Consider the following 14982-nt stretch of genomic DNA (forward strand, 5'->3'; position numbering starts at 1 on the left):
ATCATGTCCCACTCAAATTCAAGGTGCACTCTCAATGATGTCAGGAGTTCAAGTCCTTTGGAGCATAGCAATCAGGATTAACTTTGGAACCGTGTTTTTTGAAGTTTTAATTGCCTCCATTCTACTTGATAAACTATGAAAAACAATAACATAAATAAAATTACCAGTACATTTATACCTGGGAACCCAGCTACATGTTTAGAAAAGTATATAAAAGGGTTAAGGGAAGAAATTCCTTTAGACAAATACCTCAGACTTTTCCATTATTAAAGGTAGGTGCTTTTCCATTAGTCATGGCCAGAGCCTGAGATTGTAACTTTAACACATCCAAAGAAGCATTATGAAAAGGATCAAGACCCATTAGGTGATTACATACATTTTGCCTTTGAATCCCAGTATCATTATATGGAACTCTAGTAACACAAAATTGGGTAATGTTATAATTTTTTTGAAGTCTCTGAGCCCATTGTAAATCTTGCACTTACTATTCTGGCCATACAATAGAATCTTTTAATCATTAAATTTGGTCAAAATTTTTTGGTAAATATATACTTAAGTTTTTCAGGTCTCAGTAAAATTCTTTTGGAATTGTTGTAGGTAATAAGTAGTTTGTACCTGCTGATGTAATATCACTACTTCAGTAGATGCAGGGGTGATGGTATCATCGAGAACATCCATGTCAGCAATCAGCCACCAGATAAAGAGTTTAGCATGATTTTTCACATGTTGCAGAAGTTCCTGCATAAATGCTACTAAAGGGGTCACCTTCTATGATTTTTTAAATTTTACAGAGAGCCAGATAGCTACTGAATTTTTCAAAATTATAACAGTTTGTCCTGAACTTTGCCATAAAGTTCACTTGACACATTTTTGTAGCATACTGTTCTTAAACTTAACATAATAATTTTTGTGGGGCATTATATTGTACTGGAATGTGTCCATAGAATAAAACATAGAGATTAAATACACACGCTGTGAGATAGAATTTCTTATGAAGAAAAATGTTCACATAAGTAACTTTGAAAAACCAATTGTAATGATAATCACTATTCTAGACTCCAAATGGCTCCTGAATCAAATCCATCTCAATAGTTTCCTGAGTGGACCCCAAATTCAATCTCATGGTTGGAGATGACAATCTTCCCTTTGACTAGTGAATAGTGGAGTTGGAATGTAAAGCAGTTCTGTAAACGTGATCTGAACTGTACCTGTAAGACAATCCTCATCCCAAAGCTCTGGATTCAGCACCAATCAGTTACCCTAACTACAGCATGTTTTCCTACAAGGGAAAGATTTCAAGCATGGGATGTAATACAGTCACACCTGTTGGGGATGCAAATCAAGTCAAGATGGTGCCTGGCAGTTTGCCAGGAGGAGTGGTTTGTGAAGTAACATCAGGGAATCATTGAAATGATTAGGATTCCTTAATGACTGACTGCTGTATCTAGATGATGTTAATTAAGTTAAGCTGTGTGTAATTAGTTGGGTATATGTACCTCTGCTGTCCCACAGAGAAGCGGCTCCTGCTACCTTGGGTGCCTGCTACTTTGAGTTCTGGCTCAGTTCCCGCTGAGTTCACTTGCAATAAAGTGTTTCCGTTTCAACCTTCAAGTTGCTTGTCACCCCCCCAGTTATTTTTCCCAGCCGGACTTCATCACACACCATCATGACAATTCATCTGAAGGGTCCCAGTGTTCACGGTAAGAGTATAAGGGTCTTTTATTGAGTAAGTAGCATCAACTCCCTGCCAGTGAGGAATATATGTCTGGTCTTTGATTCTGGTTTTCATGGTTATATGCAAACCAAGACTGAGGCCCAGTGTGGTGACAATATGAGTTATGGAGGAAAATTCAAAGTGGCAGTTGGGAGCACAATCCTAAATAATTGAAAAGAAGTGCTTGGGAGGACCCAGCAATTTACAAAGAACTTGGCAAAAAGGTGGTGGAATTAGGATAGACTGAAGGGGGAAGATGAAACCATTTAACTGGGTGAGTTATGGCAGGTTGTGAAATGTGGGCCCAACAAATCACCATGTCACCAGTTATGTTCACAGTAGTACATATTATGGAGACCATCATGAGGTACCTATTAGCAAGAATAATGAGCTTGCTCATTTATCTCTACTGTCCCTCTGTTATGTCTGTTGTTTTCTTAAACTGTCCCCATGGCATGAGGTGTGCATTCCTAATTTGAGGCATTGACATTTTTGCCTGTAGTGATGGGATTCCCACTTAATCCATCAGCTGTTTATCAGGAATGAGCTAGTTGTTGTCTCTGTTGTTTCAGGTCTGTTGTGGCTGTTTGTGAGTTTAAAGATGATATGTAGAAACCATAAGGAGAATAAAGAAATTTGGGTGGGGGTCAGGTCAATGAATATTCCTTAAAATCAGTGATCACAAATGAGGTGTACTATTTGGGGAGTAGGAAGTTGAAGGGGAAATAAATATGATAAATTTAATATATCTCTTGAGTATTAAGAAAAGGTAGAAGGACATCTGAGTAAGGGACATTAGTAATTTTGGGCATAAGGGTCAGCAGCTTCCTTGGGAATGGCTGAGAGGTGGGTAATTGGTACTCGGGTGGGGTCTGTGAGAATAGATTGATAAGAGGCATTAACAGAAACAAGATTTAAATTGCTCAAATAGATTCAAGATGGATGGCCTAGTTGGGGTGGTCAGAATAACTTTGAAGAGACCCTTCCCTTTTTCTTATAAGGAGGCTACATGTTGGGAAGAAGAGAGGTAAATGAAGTTTCCTACAAAAATAGGAGGGTGGGGGAGGGGAGGGTTGGCCTATTCACAGAGAACCATCATGAGGTGAGCTAGGAGGGGGGTTAGGACATCAGGAGAAATGTTGGTGATTGAGGTTGAATAGTGGGTGGAAAGGGAGGTTACCCATAGAGAATTTCACATGAGATAATCATGAGGAGCTTCTTGGAGGAGAGTTTGAATTCAGAGAAGGGCCAAAGGGAGAAGTTCAATCTGAATTAAGTGAGTTCTTATAGTTTCATAAGGTAGACTTTATGTTTCTACTTGTTCTTTTAACATTTCCTCAGCACTGTTGGTGGTAGGGAATGTGGAAGTTTCATTTTATATATAAATTTTTAGCCAATTCTTGGGTAATAGAATAGGTGAATTTGGGGCCATTATCAAATTGGGAAGGTGGCATGTAAATCACAAAATGTAATTATATCTGGGCAAAGTTGTGTTGCAATTGTAGAAGCCCTTTTATTGGCAATTGAAAAGGGCTCCACCCATCCAGTAAATGTGTCTACCAAGAATAGGAGCTATTTAATTTTTCTTACAGGGCACATGTGGGTGAATCAAGTCACCAGTTCATGGCAGAAAGAGCTCCCTTCACTTGGTTGTAAGGTGTGGGGATGGTCTCACATTGAAGTTAGGATTAACCTTGAGGCAGGTGATGCAGGTTTGAGAAACTTGTTGGAGATACTGTAACTTTAAAAAGGACAGGTTATTTAATTCTTTAGAAATAGGTGGAGGGAGGGAAGGTCATGGTGGAATAAGCTGTGTAGGTAGGACAATAGGGAACTCTAGTTTCATCAGAGGGAAGTCAGAGTTTTGTGGGAATTGAATATAAAATTGAAGTAGGAATTTGGGATGATTGAGAGTGGTGGCCAGAGACAGCCACTTGTCTAGCCAGTCTGTCAGCTTCATTATTTTCTAAGAAAATGTACTGCTTAGTGGATTGATGTTCTCTACCATGAAGTATAGCCACCTTGCAGGGTAAGAGAGCAGCTTCAAGCAATTTTTTTTATGTAGGTGGCATTGAGAACGAGTGTTCATCCCTGAGAGAGAATACCTTGCTCTCTCTAGATTAAGATGTTGGAAAGAATAATGTTATAAGTGTATTTGGAATCAATAAATATGTTGATTGATTTACCTCTGGCTAGTGATAAGGCTCAAGTGAGGGGGACTAGTTCAGCCTGTTGGGAAGTTGTGTCTGAGGGGAGAGGGGAGTCCTCAATTATTTGAGTTAGTATGAACAGAGAATCTGCTGTATATTCCCCATGAATCATTGTGTAACATGCAAGGTACAGGGACTCTTTGGGAAGGCTCTATTTATGAACCAGTCTGGGGAGACAGGAAGCAGTTGATCAGTTATATATTAAAATGAATTTACTAAAAAATTGAGGGTGTCAGTACAAGAGTGAGAAGTGTTTTTTTTCTGAGAGAAGAGTGGTGGGGTTTAATGAAGGGTCTTTCTGGAAGGTAGCCAGGGGATCCAGGTGTTGTGCATGCAGTAATTGGTCTCTGGCTTGGGGAAGAAGATCTGGAATGGAGTATGTGGTGAGAAGAGTAATGGGTTGATATAAAGTATCAATGGGGCCTCATGGATGAGGAGAACTGCTGTCCCTAAATTCTTGAGGCATTGGGGCCAGCCTTGATAGACTAAGTCTAATTGTTTGGATAGAAATGCAATGGGGTGGGAGGAATTCCCTGATTGGTAAAGAACTTTTAGTGCTGTTCTTGTTCTGAGTTGAGTGACAGGAAGAAAGGCTTACTAGGGTTTGGTGAATAAAGAATTTAGGACTAGAGAAGTAACTCTGAAGAGTTGAAATAGAAGAAAAAGAACAGGATCTGAAAGAAACCCTTTTGAGTCTTCATAAAGTGGTTTAGCTATGAGGGAGAATTTTGGCATCCAGATGCAAAAATAATTGAAAAGCCCTAAGAGGGAAAGCATATCCCTTTTAGTGGAAGATAGGCAATGGTTTTTAAAGCCTAGAGTCTTTCTGGGGCATGGTATGGGTGGTGGGAGTTAACAGCATGCCTAAATATTGCTCCTGAAGGGAGCAGAGCTGGGTTTTAAATTAAGAGATCCTGTACTCCCAAGAGGCCAGGCAGTTAAAATGGATGGCAGTTTGATGTTTGGAGTGTTCTAGTGAAGAGCATGAGGTTATCTCCATACTGTATAAGGTGGATGGGGGATAAATTTAAGGTGGCTGCACCCCATTGGAGTGTCTGGCCAAAGTAGTGGGGTCCATCTTGGAAGTCTTTGGGAAAATGATACAGATGAGCTGCTGAGATAAATTAGTGTCTGGGTCAGTCCAGGCAAAAAGTGGGTGTGAGGCAGGATGGGGAGAAATAGTGAAAAGGCATCCTTCATATCTAATGCTGAGAAATGGGTGGTAGAGAATGGGATATGAGAAAAAGAGTGTAGGGATTATGTACCACAAGATATCTGGGGACAACTGCCTCATTGATTATTCTGAGGTTCTATAATAGCCAGCATGACCCATTTGGTTTCTTCACTTTGAAGATGGGGAAGTTGTGTGGGTAGTGGGTTGGTAAAATATGGGCCTGTAAAAACGGGAGATGATGGGCTATAAATTCTTGAGAATTAAGAAAGTTTGAGAATATTGGGGAAGGGTGATATAGTGAGTTGGGTCTTTTAGTTGGCTATGAACAGGGTAATGGTGTTTAGCAATGTTATATTGAGAGATATCTCAGGCTATGGGGTAAATTCCAGAGAGCAAAGAATGATCAGGAGGCTTAAAGTGTGCAGAGTCTAGATCTGTGATTGAATGTATTTAAAAGAAGGTATAGGACCTTAAGGAGGGGTGATAATGGAGGCTTTTAATTTGTGGAGGAGATCCAGACCCAGTAGGGGAATGGGGCAACTTGGCACAACTATAAAAGAAAAAGATAGTGAGAGGGACCCAAGCATGCAAAAAGAAGGAGAGGTGTCTTTAGTGGATATATAGGAGTTCCCATGACTCTCCTAATAGAGGAATTTGCCTTGAAAGTGTGGCTATGCCATTGAGTCTGAAGCAAAAGACTCACCCCAGTATTAACCACAAATGAGACTGTGTGGCTGTTCACCATCTGTGTGACCCAGGGCTACTGGGATGTGCCATCTGAGGTGGTAGCAGCAGTGGAGCTCAGGCTCCCTCATTCCAGCAACTCAGTCAATGGGACTTGAGAAGCAGGTGACTACACTGAGGGGAGGGGTTTTTTCCCTGGGGACAGTTCACCTTCCAGTGTCCCCATTGCTCACAGTTGTGAAAGGAATTGGTTGGAACCTCAGGTTAGGGTAGGCTTTTGCCCAATGTCCCACCTGCCCACATTGGGAGCAGGGCCCAACAGGTGTGTTAGAAGATCTTGTGGAGCCACTGGCTGCAGGGACACAGATAAGGATGGCTGATGCCAGGAGCTGATATTTAGCTTTAAGATGCTTTTCTTTCTCCCTTTTGGCCTTGTCTTCTCTATTATTAAAGACTTTAAAAGCAGCATCTAGAAGCTATTGCTGAGGAGCCTCTGGGCCCTTCTCTGTTTAAGCTTTTTACAGATATCAGGTGCAGACCTGCTGATCAGTTGAACATGGAGAAAGAGGGTACAAGGAGGAGTATCAAGGTCTAGCTTGGTGTACCTGGTAATAGCCTCAGAAAGTTGAGCCAAAACAAGGGCGGGGATTTCATCACATCCCTGGTGATTTCTCTGATGTTGTCATAATTAAACTGGGTATGAGAGTTTTTGTCATGCCTTAAGAAGTAATTATGTGTTGGAGTCTAGTGAGCCTGGCACCTTGAGGTTGATATGCCCAATTAGGTTCAACTTCAGGGATGACAGAATCTTCTACAGGATGGGCAAGGAAGCTTTGGGCATGGAGGAGGTTGGCATGCTCCTCAGGGGTCAGGGTGGAAGCTAGGATATAGTAACCATCTGCCCAAATAAGATGATGAGCCTGTGTCAGATGTGTGAACTTCTTTCTATACTTAGAAGGTTTTCAGAAAATGTACCTACTTGTCCTCTATCTGGAACATATCTGTCATAGAAAAGGAGACATGAACTAGGACTGTCCCTTCAGCCTCTCTCACCTCTGAGAGAAGGAACATGTGTTGCGCTGGAAGAGTTTTTGACTGTGCACAAGGACAGGTTGGCCAGGGGGAGAGCGACCATGAGTTTGGGGCATGAGGAGGGGGATCTGATAGTTGAGAAGTGGAACCCTGGGATATGTAAGGAGGGGTTCATCTGCTATTTCTGGAGCAGTGATTGAGAAAGAGAGCTTTGAGTCTGTGAGGATTCATTGTAAAGCAGAACAGGGCTGACATAATGAGGGCTTTAAGCTGAGATAAGCTACCTCAGACCACTTGACATTTTGTTGGAGGTAATTTTCTAAGTCTTGGAGAATTTCTTTATCAAAGGTCCCATATTAGGGTTGTTTGTGCACACTATTTAATTTTTACTGTAGCCAAACTTGATATCCAGGTCAGTTTGGGAGTAAAGGAACTTAAGTTGATGAGACAACCCATTGGGAGTCCTGGGAAATTATCTGGATTAACTCCCATGTTGGAGGTTTGACTGGAGTGATGGTTCCAGATCAGAGCATCTCCCAAAATCTTATCTCACTGGACTGGACTATTCCAATGGAGAGTGGGAGAACATCTTCTCCTCATTCTTAATAGTGGTGGATTCTTGGGGTCCATGGTGGCCAGAAGATGAAGGTCTTGGGCAGGGTATATGACTGTGGAAGACCAGATGGGGCCTTACATGTCTAGAGAATTTGAAGGCCTGTGTTGGATGCAGGAACAAAATGGCAAAAAGTGGTCTCTGATCCAGAGGTGTGCAGGGTGCAAGGAGGATGGCTGCAGTGCCAAGAAAACAACAAATACAGATCTTTGCACCATCCACATCTCAATAAGGCCACAATAATGTAGCCCAGGGGTGGGGCGAATCTTGGGTTGTGTACTGGAAGCTGTTGAACCAAACTGGACTTAGAGTGCATAAAGTGCCTCTTTCTACAGGGTGAGAGGTCATGAGGGGAACAGTCAGTGTGGGGATTCAGCCATAGCTTTAGGAGTTGTAGCTGGGGGCTCCCCTGACCTCAGAGATCCATGGGGGTGCTGGATGATTAAGAGTCAGTTCCCAGATCTCATCAGCTGTTTAATGTGACTGTTGGGGGAGGGTTTCTTAGGGCAGTAAATGGTAATTATCACCTTACTCCTGGTTCCTTGTTAGAGAATAAAAATATAAGCACAAATAACTGAGGTGGGAGCAGACCTCAATGGATTCAGTGATGATATTTATTAATCCGCAGAAGCAATCAGTCAGGCATTGGAGGGGCTCAGTTTTAAGTTAGAAGAAAATGGCCACTAGCCCTATCTAGAGATGTGGAATAAAGATGGGAGGCATGGGAGGGGGCAGAGGGTTACCAAGGATGGTGGACTGTGATGAACAGCATTATCCAAAGTACATGTATGAAGACATGAATTGGTGTGAACATACATTATATACAACCAGAGATATGAAAAATCATGCTGTATATGTGTAATAAGAATTGTAATGCATTCCACGTTCATGTATTTAAAAAATAAAATCAATTAAATATTAAAACACAAAGAAAATGGCCACCAGTTACAGAAGACCACCAGTTTTAAAGAGGATAGCTTAATGATTGGAGACTGAAGCAGAACATGTCAGTTTGGGCAGGCTGGAAGAAACTTGTAAAATATACAAAACTCATTGTTACTGGAAGGGATAAAAGCTCAGAGCTCAGTACTCATTGCTTATCTTTCTGCTTCAGGATCCATTGTTATCCAGAGCTTTACCATTTGCTTTTCTCCTTTTAGGACTCATCAAAAGTGGGAAAGTTCAGGTCCCAGGTCTCAGTAATGCCTCCTCTATTCAGGACCCACTGTTACTGGGAAGTATTAATGTTTGTCTTCTTCCCCCTCCCTCCTCCTGGGCCAAACAGTGCTCCTTTCTTTCTGGGGGCTGTCTTGGGCAATATTATTTTTTCATGTCCTTCAATACATACTTAGGCAAGTGTTGTGCTTCTCTGCTCTATTCTCAACCCTTTTAAAATTTTTCTTTTGAGATGGGACCTTGCTAAATTGCCCAGGCTGGCCTTGAAGTTATGATTCTCCTGTCTCAATCTCCTAAATATCTCGGGTTACAGATGTGTACCACCATGCCTGGCTGATATAATGTTTTTTTTAAGAAAGTGTATAACACAGACTTTTTGAGACAAGAAAAGAGACAGTGTACCTCCAACAAATTCACAAGACACTAGGGAAGATAGGAGTGAAGTACATAAAAAAATCTGGAATAGCTTGGAGCTATGTACATGCCTGTAATAGCAGTGGCTCAGGAGGCTGAGGCAGGAGGATTGCAAGTTTCAAGCCAGCCTCAGTAACTTAGTGAGGCCCTCAACAACTCAATGACACTCTGTTCATAAATAAAATAAAAGAAAGTGCTGTGGATGTGGCTGTTGGTTAAATGCCTCTGGGTTCAATTCTTGGTACCAAAACAACAAAAACAACAACTAGGATTAGTGGCTGACAGTAGATTTCAGTCTCTGGAAGCCAGCCATGTTTAGAGTTTGTGATCCAGAGGACATGTGGGTATTCAGTTTCACAGTGCCTAGAGCTGGTATCTCCTGTAGTTTAACAGACTTCCTGTGCTTTGAGAAAGATTTTTCCAGTTTTTTTTTTTGTTGTTGTTAAAATATCCTAGTAGTGACCTCTTTAAATATGCTGTGTAGTGGAGAGGATGTAGTTCAGAAGTAGAGTGATTGCCTAGCACATGTGAGGCAATGGGTTCCATTCCCTGAACTGAAAAATAAATAAGTAAATGAATAATTTGGTAGATAGGTAAATTACTGACATTTACAATATTGTAGTCCACTCACTACCTCTATTTTGTTCCATATTCTTAAGTTACCACAAATGCAAACCATGTCTCCATTAAGCAATCACTCTCACACACTGCCTTTTCTGGCTTCATTTTTTTTTAATCTGTTGGGTTTCCATATTCTGGATATTTCATATATATAAAACCACAAAATAAGTAATTTTTCTGTCTTATTGGCTTACTTAGAATTTTTTAGGTTTATCCATGTTGTACTTTATACCAGAATTTCATTTTATGCCTCAGTAATATTCTACCATATATGTATGTGTTCTAACCCACACATATCACATTTTATTTATGCATTCTGTTAGTAGACATCTTTTTGCTAGTTTTTTTAAAATTTTTAAATTGATTTTTTTTAAAACAAATGACCATGGAATGCAATACAATTTTTTGATTTTAAAAAATGACAGCAGAACGCATTATAATTCTTATTACACATATACAGCACAATTTTTCACATCTCTGGTTGTATATAAAGTATGTTGACATATTTTTGCTAATTTGAGTGGTGCTCCTGAGAACATTCACATACAGGTGATTGAGTTTTTGTTTTCAGTTTGTTTGGTAAATACCTAGGAATGGAATTGGTAGGTCATGTAATGATATTTTATATTTATCATTTTAATGAAACCCCAAACTACTTTCCATGACAACTGTACTATATTTCATTCCTATCAAAAATGGATAGTGAGGGCTGGGATTGAGACCTAGAGATAGAGCACTTGCCTAGCAGGTGTGAAGCACTTGGTTAGATTCTCAGCGCTGCATAAGAATAAATGAATAAAATAAAGATTAATTAACAATTTAATATATTAAAAAATGGATAGTGATTCCCATTTCTCCATATCCTTACTAATACTTACTAATTTTGTTTTTACTTTTTTACTGTAGCCACCTTACAAAGTGAGAAGTGATATCTCATTATGGTTTAAGATTTTTTTTTTTGGTACTTGAAATGAACCCAGGATTACTCTACCACTAAGCATCATTCCCAGCCCATTTAATTTTTGGTTTTTTTTGTTTTGTTTTGAGGAAGAATCATTCTAAGTAGCCCAGTCTAAACATTAACTTAGGATTCTTCTGCCTTAGCTCCTGAGTAGTTGGGATTACTTGTGTGCACCACTGCACTGTGTGTCTAATTTTATTTTTTATTTGATATTGGAAATTAAGTCCAGGGGAGTTTTTTCCAGTCCTTTTTATTTTTTATTGAAAGATAGGGTCTTTCTAGTTTGCTGAGGCTGGCCTCTAACTTATAATCCTCTTGCCTCAGTCTCCCAGGCCTTATAGGTATATGCTTCCCTGCCTAGCTCAAAATAATTCTTAAGAATAAGTGTAACATAGATATTTTCAAACAAAGAAAGAATGTACTTCTAATAGACCATCACATATTAAATTTTTAAGTAATATAGCGCAGGAAGAAAAAAATATTTCCATAATGAAATTTAGACACAAAAATTAGATGGAATAAATTGTAGAAATTCATAAATATACAGATGCATATTAGTGTAAAATTATTCAGAGTTTTTCCTATCCCAATATATTATTTTTGTATGATAGAAAGTGTGGAATTCTACATTAATCAATATTTTTCTCAGAGAAAATTAGAAAAAATTCTTCAGAAAAGTTTCATCAAAAGGTGGCCTTTCTTCCCGCATGTAAGTTGGGTGATTTTTGTTATTTGAGTGTCAGCACTGATTAGCACCAAAGGACTAACTGTGCCATAGCCATTAGCCACAAGCATCTGGACACATACCAAGATGGCATCACTGGTCCATGTCAAACCTATGGTCAATGAAATGATGGAGTCTGCACAGTACAGGACAGCAAAGCAGCAGATCAGCAGCAGAATGCTTTGAGTGGCCCTTTGTTCTGGAGAGGATTTTGGAAAGAACCTGGAATTGTGAAGATTCTGGGACTGCTTTTTGTGTCTGTACAAGAGAATGACCATGTACCCACTGGAAAAAACCATAAGGCCCACGAAGAAGACATCTCTACATGCCATTAAGGTGAGAAAGAATTCCCTGTGAATGTACTTCATGGGTAGAAAGGAACAGTGTTCAGTGATGAACAGAAGACCAGGCTGGGTCTTATTGTGTGTGGACACAGTGTACAGGAGCAGGTTGCTACAGGTGGACATGGTGAAGACCCATAAGAAGAAAAATAGCTTCAAAATTGGATTTGTGTTTTTCAGTTTGAAGTTGGACAACCAGGAGCCAGTGGGGCTGATGGTGATGGCCTGAAGCACACTCAGGACACAGGTGGTACAGATGGACATTCCCCTCATGACCTTGTTCAGAAAGACCAGCACTTTGCATTTGAAGTCACCTGGAATGTCCTGCGTTTCCCAAATGTCTGTAGACACCAAAAGGCCCATGGTGAGGAGCATGAGAATGTGTGTTAGAGCCAAGTGGACGATGGGGAGGTCGGTGATCCTAGGCTTGTGGCCCACATGGACAGCAGCAGTGTGGAGGCAAATCAGAATTGCATTTGCTGAGATCCCAATGCCAGCCTGGGGATAAAAGGCATTTCTTATGGCTATATAACTGAAATGTTGGTCCATCTTCATGAGGATATTGAAGCAAATGTTTCTGAAAGGAAATGCAGGACTTCATGTGACATATACAGCATTTTCTTTGCCAGGCTTCCAATCGTCAGTTTGCACTTTTCTTTCTCTAGAGTCATCATTTACCCAAACAATTCTATGTAAATAGAACTAACTCTGATGCCTCATTTAACTTCAAGTAAGTTCTGGGGCATGCATGGCTCTGGGTCGAGTTCTTGCCTAGCGTACATGATGCCCTGGGTTCTGCCCACCACACTGCAGTCAATACATATATCAGCATCACTTATTCCTTCATGAAATGAATTTTTAAATCTCCCATCTCCTCATGGGGTATCTATATCATATCTTTATCTGTAAACCTTTAATACTTACTGTGCTTTTATTCATGTCAATAATTATATTATTTAATGGGTATCATTTGTTTACTTTCCTGTTTTTCCTGCATATATCTTAAGGGTGAAGATGCCTGCTTGTTTACCTTTGTATCTGGAAGACCCAAAACAGTGGTTCCTAGATGGACATTGTTCACCAAAGACTGTTTATGTAAGTCCTGGAGAAATGGAAGTAAGACTCTTCCAGGAAAAATGTCTGAAGAGTCCCATTCTCATGGTTTGTTTATGAAAGTGCAGAACACTGAGGGATTTAGTAGTGTGCATCTCAGACCCAGCAGCCTGTGTTTATCTGAGTTTCACCACTTACTAGCTGAATGAGCATTGTCAATCAGTTAACATCATGAATAAAAGTGGATATAGACAATACTTTTCTCAAAGCTATTGAAATAAGCAAGTGAAAAATGTGAAAATCATTTAGAAAATCCTTGACATGTATGAAGCAATATAATAGTGTTAATTATTGGATCCTTACTTATCACCACTCAACTTTGGCTTAGGAGCATTCACATAGGACATTAAAGATTTCAAAGAAAGGTTAAAAACCTACCATAACATTGGCTTCCTATGGCAAACTTTGATCCTTGGTTACTGGAGAAATTCTAGGTTTTAAATAATTTTCCATTTTCCCCAGGAAATACCTTCAAATATTTCTGCATTCTTAATCCATTGTGTGGAGACACATGGTAGAGCCTCTTAATTATCAATCAAGAATTATCATATTTTATGCTTTCATTTTATTTCTCAGACCTATATATTAGAAGAGAAAATATAACTCTTATCACAATGAGTTGGAGCATTTTTTTTCCAGAAAATCTCTTACAAGGAATTCAGTCATACCCTGAAAGATTTTTCAGCTGCTTCTGAGTTGGAATTGAGATCTTCAAGTCTCCTTGGTTCATTTTTCATATGTATGTGGGGTTCTGCCAGAACATGGGTAAAAATAAAGTAAAATGACAAGACCATAGCTTAAATCCAGAAATTTACTCAATTTCTTTAAAATAATCAATTTCTTAAGAGTTTTTTTTATCTGTATGATATAGTGAAAGTAGTAATAGCCCCCCAAGTCTCCATAAGGTTACTAATAATGATAAAATAATGATTTTATTAATCTATCAAAACGTTCCAAATTTTATTAAATACCTTTCTAATGAAAAGCAGAGTTATTGAGAGTCCAGATTTTTGACACAATGCTCCTAATGTCAAGGCAATAAGCTTACAAAAAATATAGAGAAATGCAAAGGACTCAATCAAGGGAATCCACCTAGGCCCAGGGTGGAATGTACAAATACCATGTGCTGCATGAAGCTCCTGAGATACTTTTGATTAAAAACCTGGATCCAGTGAAAGGTGGAGCCAAGATTCTTTTTTGCTTTTGTAATATCTCCTACCCCAGGGTGTTTCTGTGATTCATGAAGAACTGAACAGTATTTCAGACATAGGAGATGTAAAACAAGAAGAGTTTTGTCATAAATAGAAGGTCAAAATTAGCTGGAAACCCAAATGTTAAACCTAGATAGGTTTTGTGGAAAAGAACAAAGTTTTGGAGAATTCAATTCAACAGATTACCCCTTCTCTTATTTCTCATCAGGTGAGTAGAAGTTACACACATACTCTTAATAAATGTAATGGAGCATTCAATTTCAAGGGAAATCAGTATTTCAAACTAGAATCTAGACATTGGCCTCAGGACCTGTTAAATTCAACCTATCACAATGCAACTGGCACACCCATCACCAAGCAAGAAAAATAATGGTCACAATGAATAAATTCAAAAACACTGAAGTCCTCTATGTGAATTGATGTTTGGATGATGCCAGTATATTTCTTACCTAAGATGTCTTCAGTAGCATATTCACTGAGGCCCTGAGAGACACTTTTGAGACACTGGAACACTCAGAATTAGTCACCCTAACCTTTCAGTCTTCATTAGGGACTCTATCCATGCTTCCCAGTCTTTTGTCATCCTGCTACCAGTAGCTGAATTTATATATTTTGGAACCAGAAGGGAAAATATCTCTTGGATGATGACCCAGTTACCATTTTCTTCTCTTTCTAAATCACTAAATTCCTGAGGAGATGGTTAACTTCCCTACACAAAGAGTAAAGTTGTGTTCAGTCAGTGATGGCAATGAATTTAAGCTCAGAATTTTTTTGAAAGTGTTTTCAATTCTGAACATCACCATTTGAGATTTGGGAGGTAGAAGTGGCAAAAAATATTTACAAGATAAAATATTTTCAATAAAAGATAAAATATTTTTTCTCTAGATTTTTATAAATTTAATTTACATATGATTCAACAAATCTACATCAAAGGGATAACTAGATATGGAACATTCTGGTGTTAAATTGTGTCATTTTTTACTGACTATGCACT

The 14982-nt window shown here is 39.2% G+C and overlaps 1 protein-coding gene across 1 annotated transcript; it reads right to left on the reverse strand.

The window, feature by feature from the left end:
• Positions 1-11268: 11268 nt before the first annotated feature.
• Positions 11269-12213, reverse strand: LOC144375693 (putative vomeronasal receptor-like protein 4). Its single transcript, XM_078041141.1, has one exon. It carries the CDS (start codon positions 12211-12213, stop codon positions 11269-11271), a length of 945 nt encoding a protein of 314 aa, XP_077897267.1.
• Between the last annotated feature and the right edge of the window lie 2769 nt (positions 12214-14982).

Source organism: Ictidomys tridecemlineatus, chromosome 3, assembly GCF_052094955.1.
Source record: "Ictidomys tridecemlineatus isolate mIctTri1 chromosome 3, mIctTri1.hap1, whole genome shotgun sequence".
Taxonomy (NCBI): domain Eukaryota; kingdom Metazoa; phylum Chordata; class Mammalia; order Rodentia; family Sciuridae; genus Ictidomys; species Ictidomys tridecemlineatus.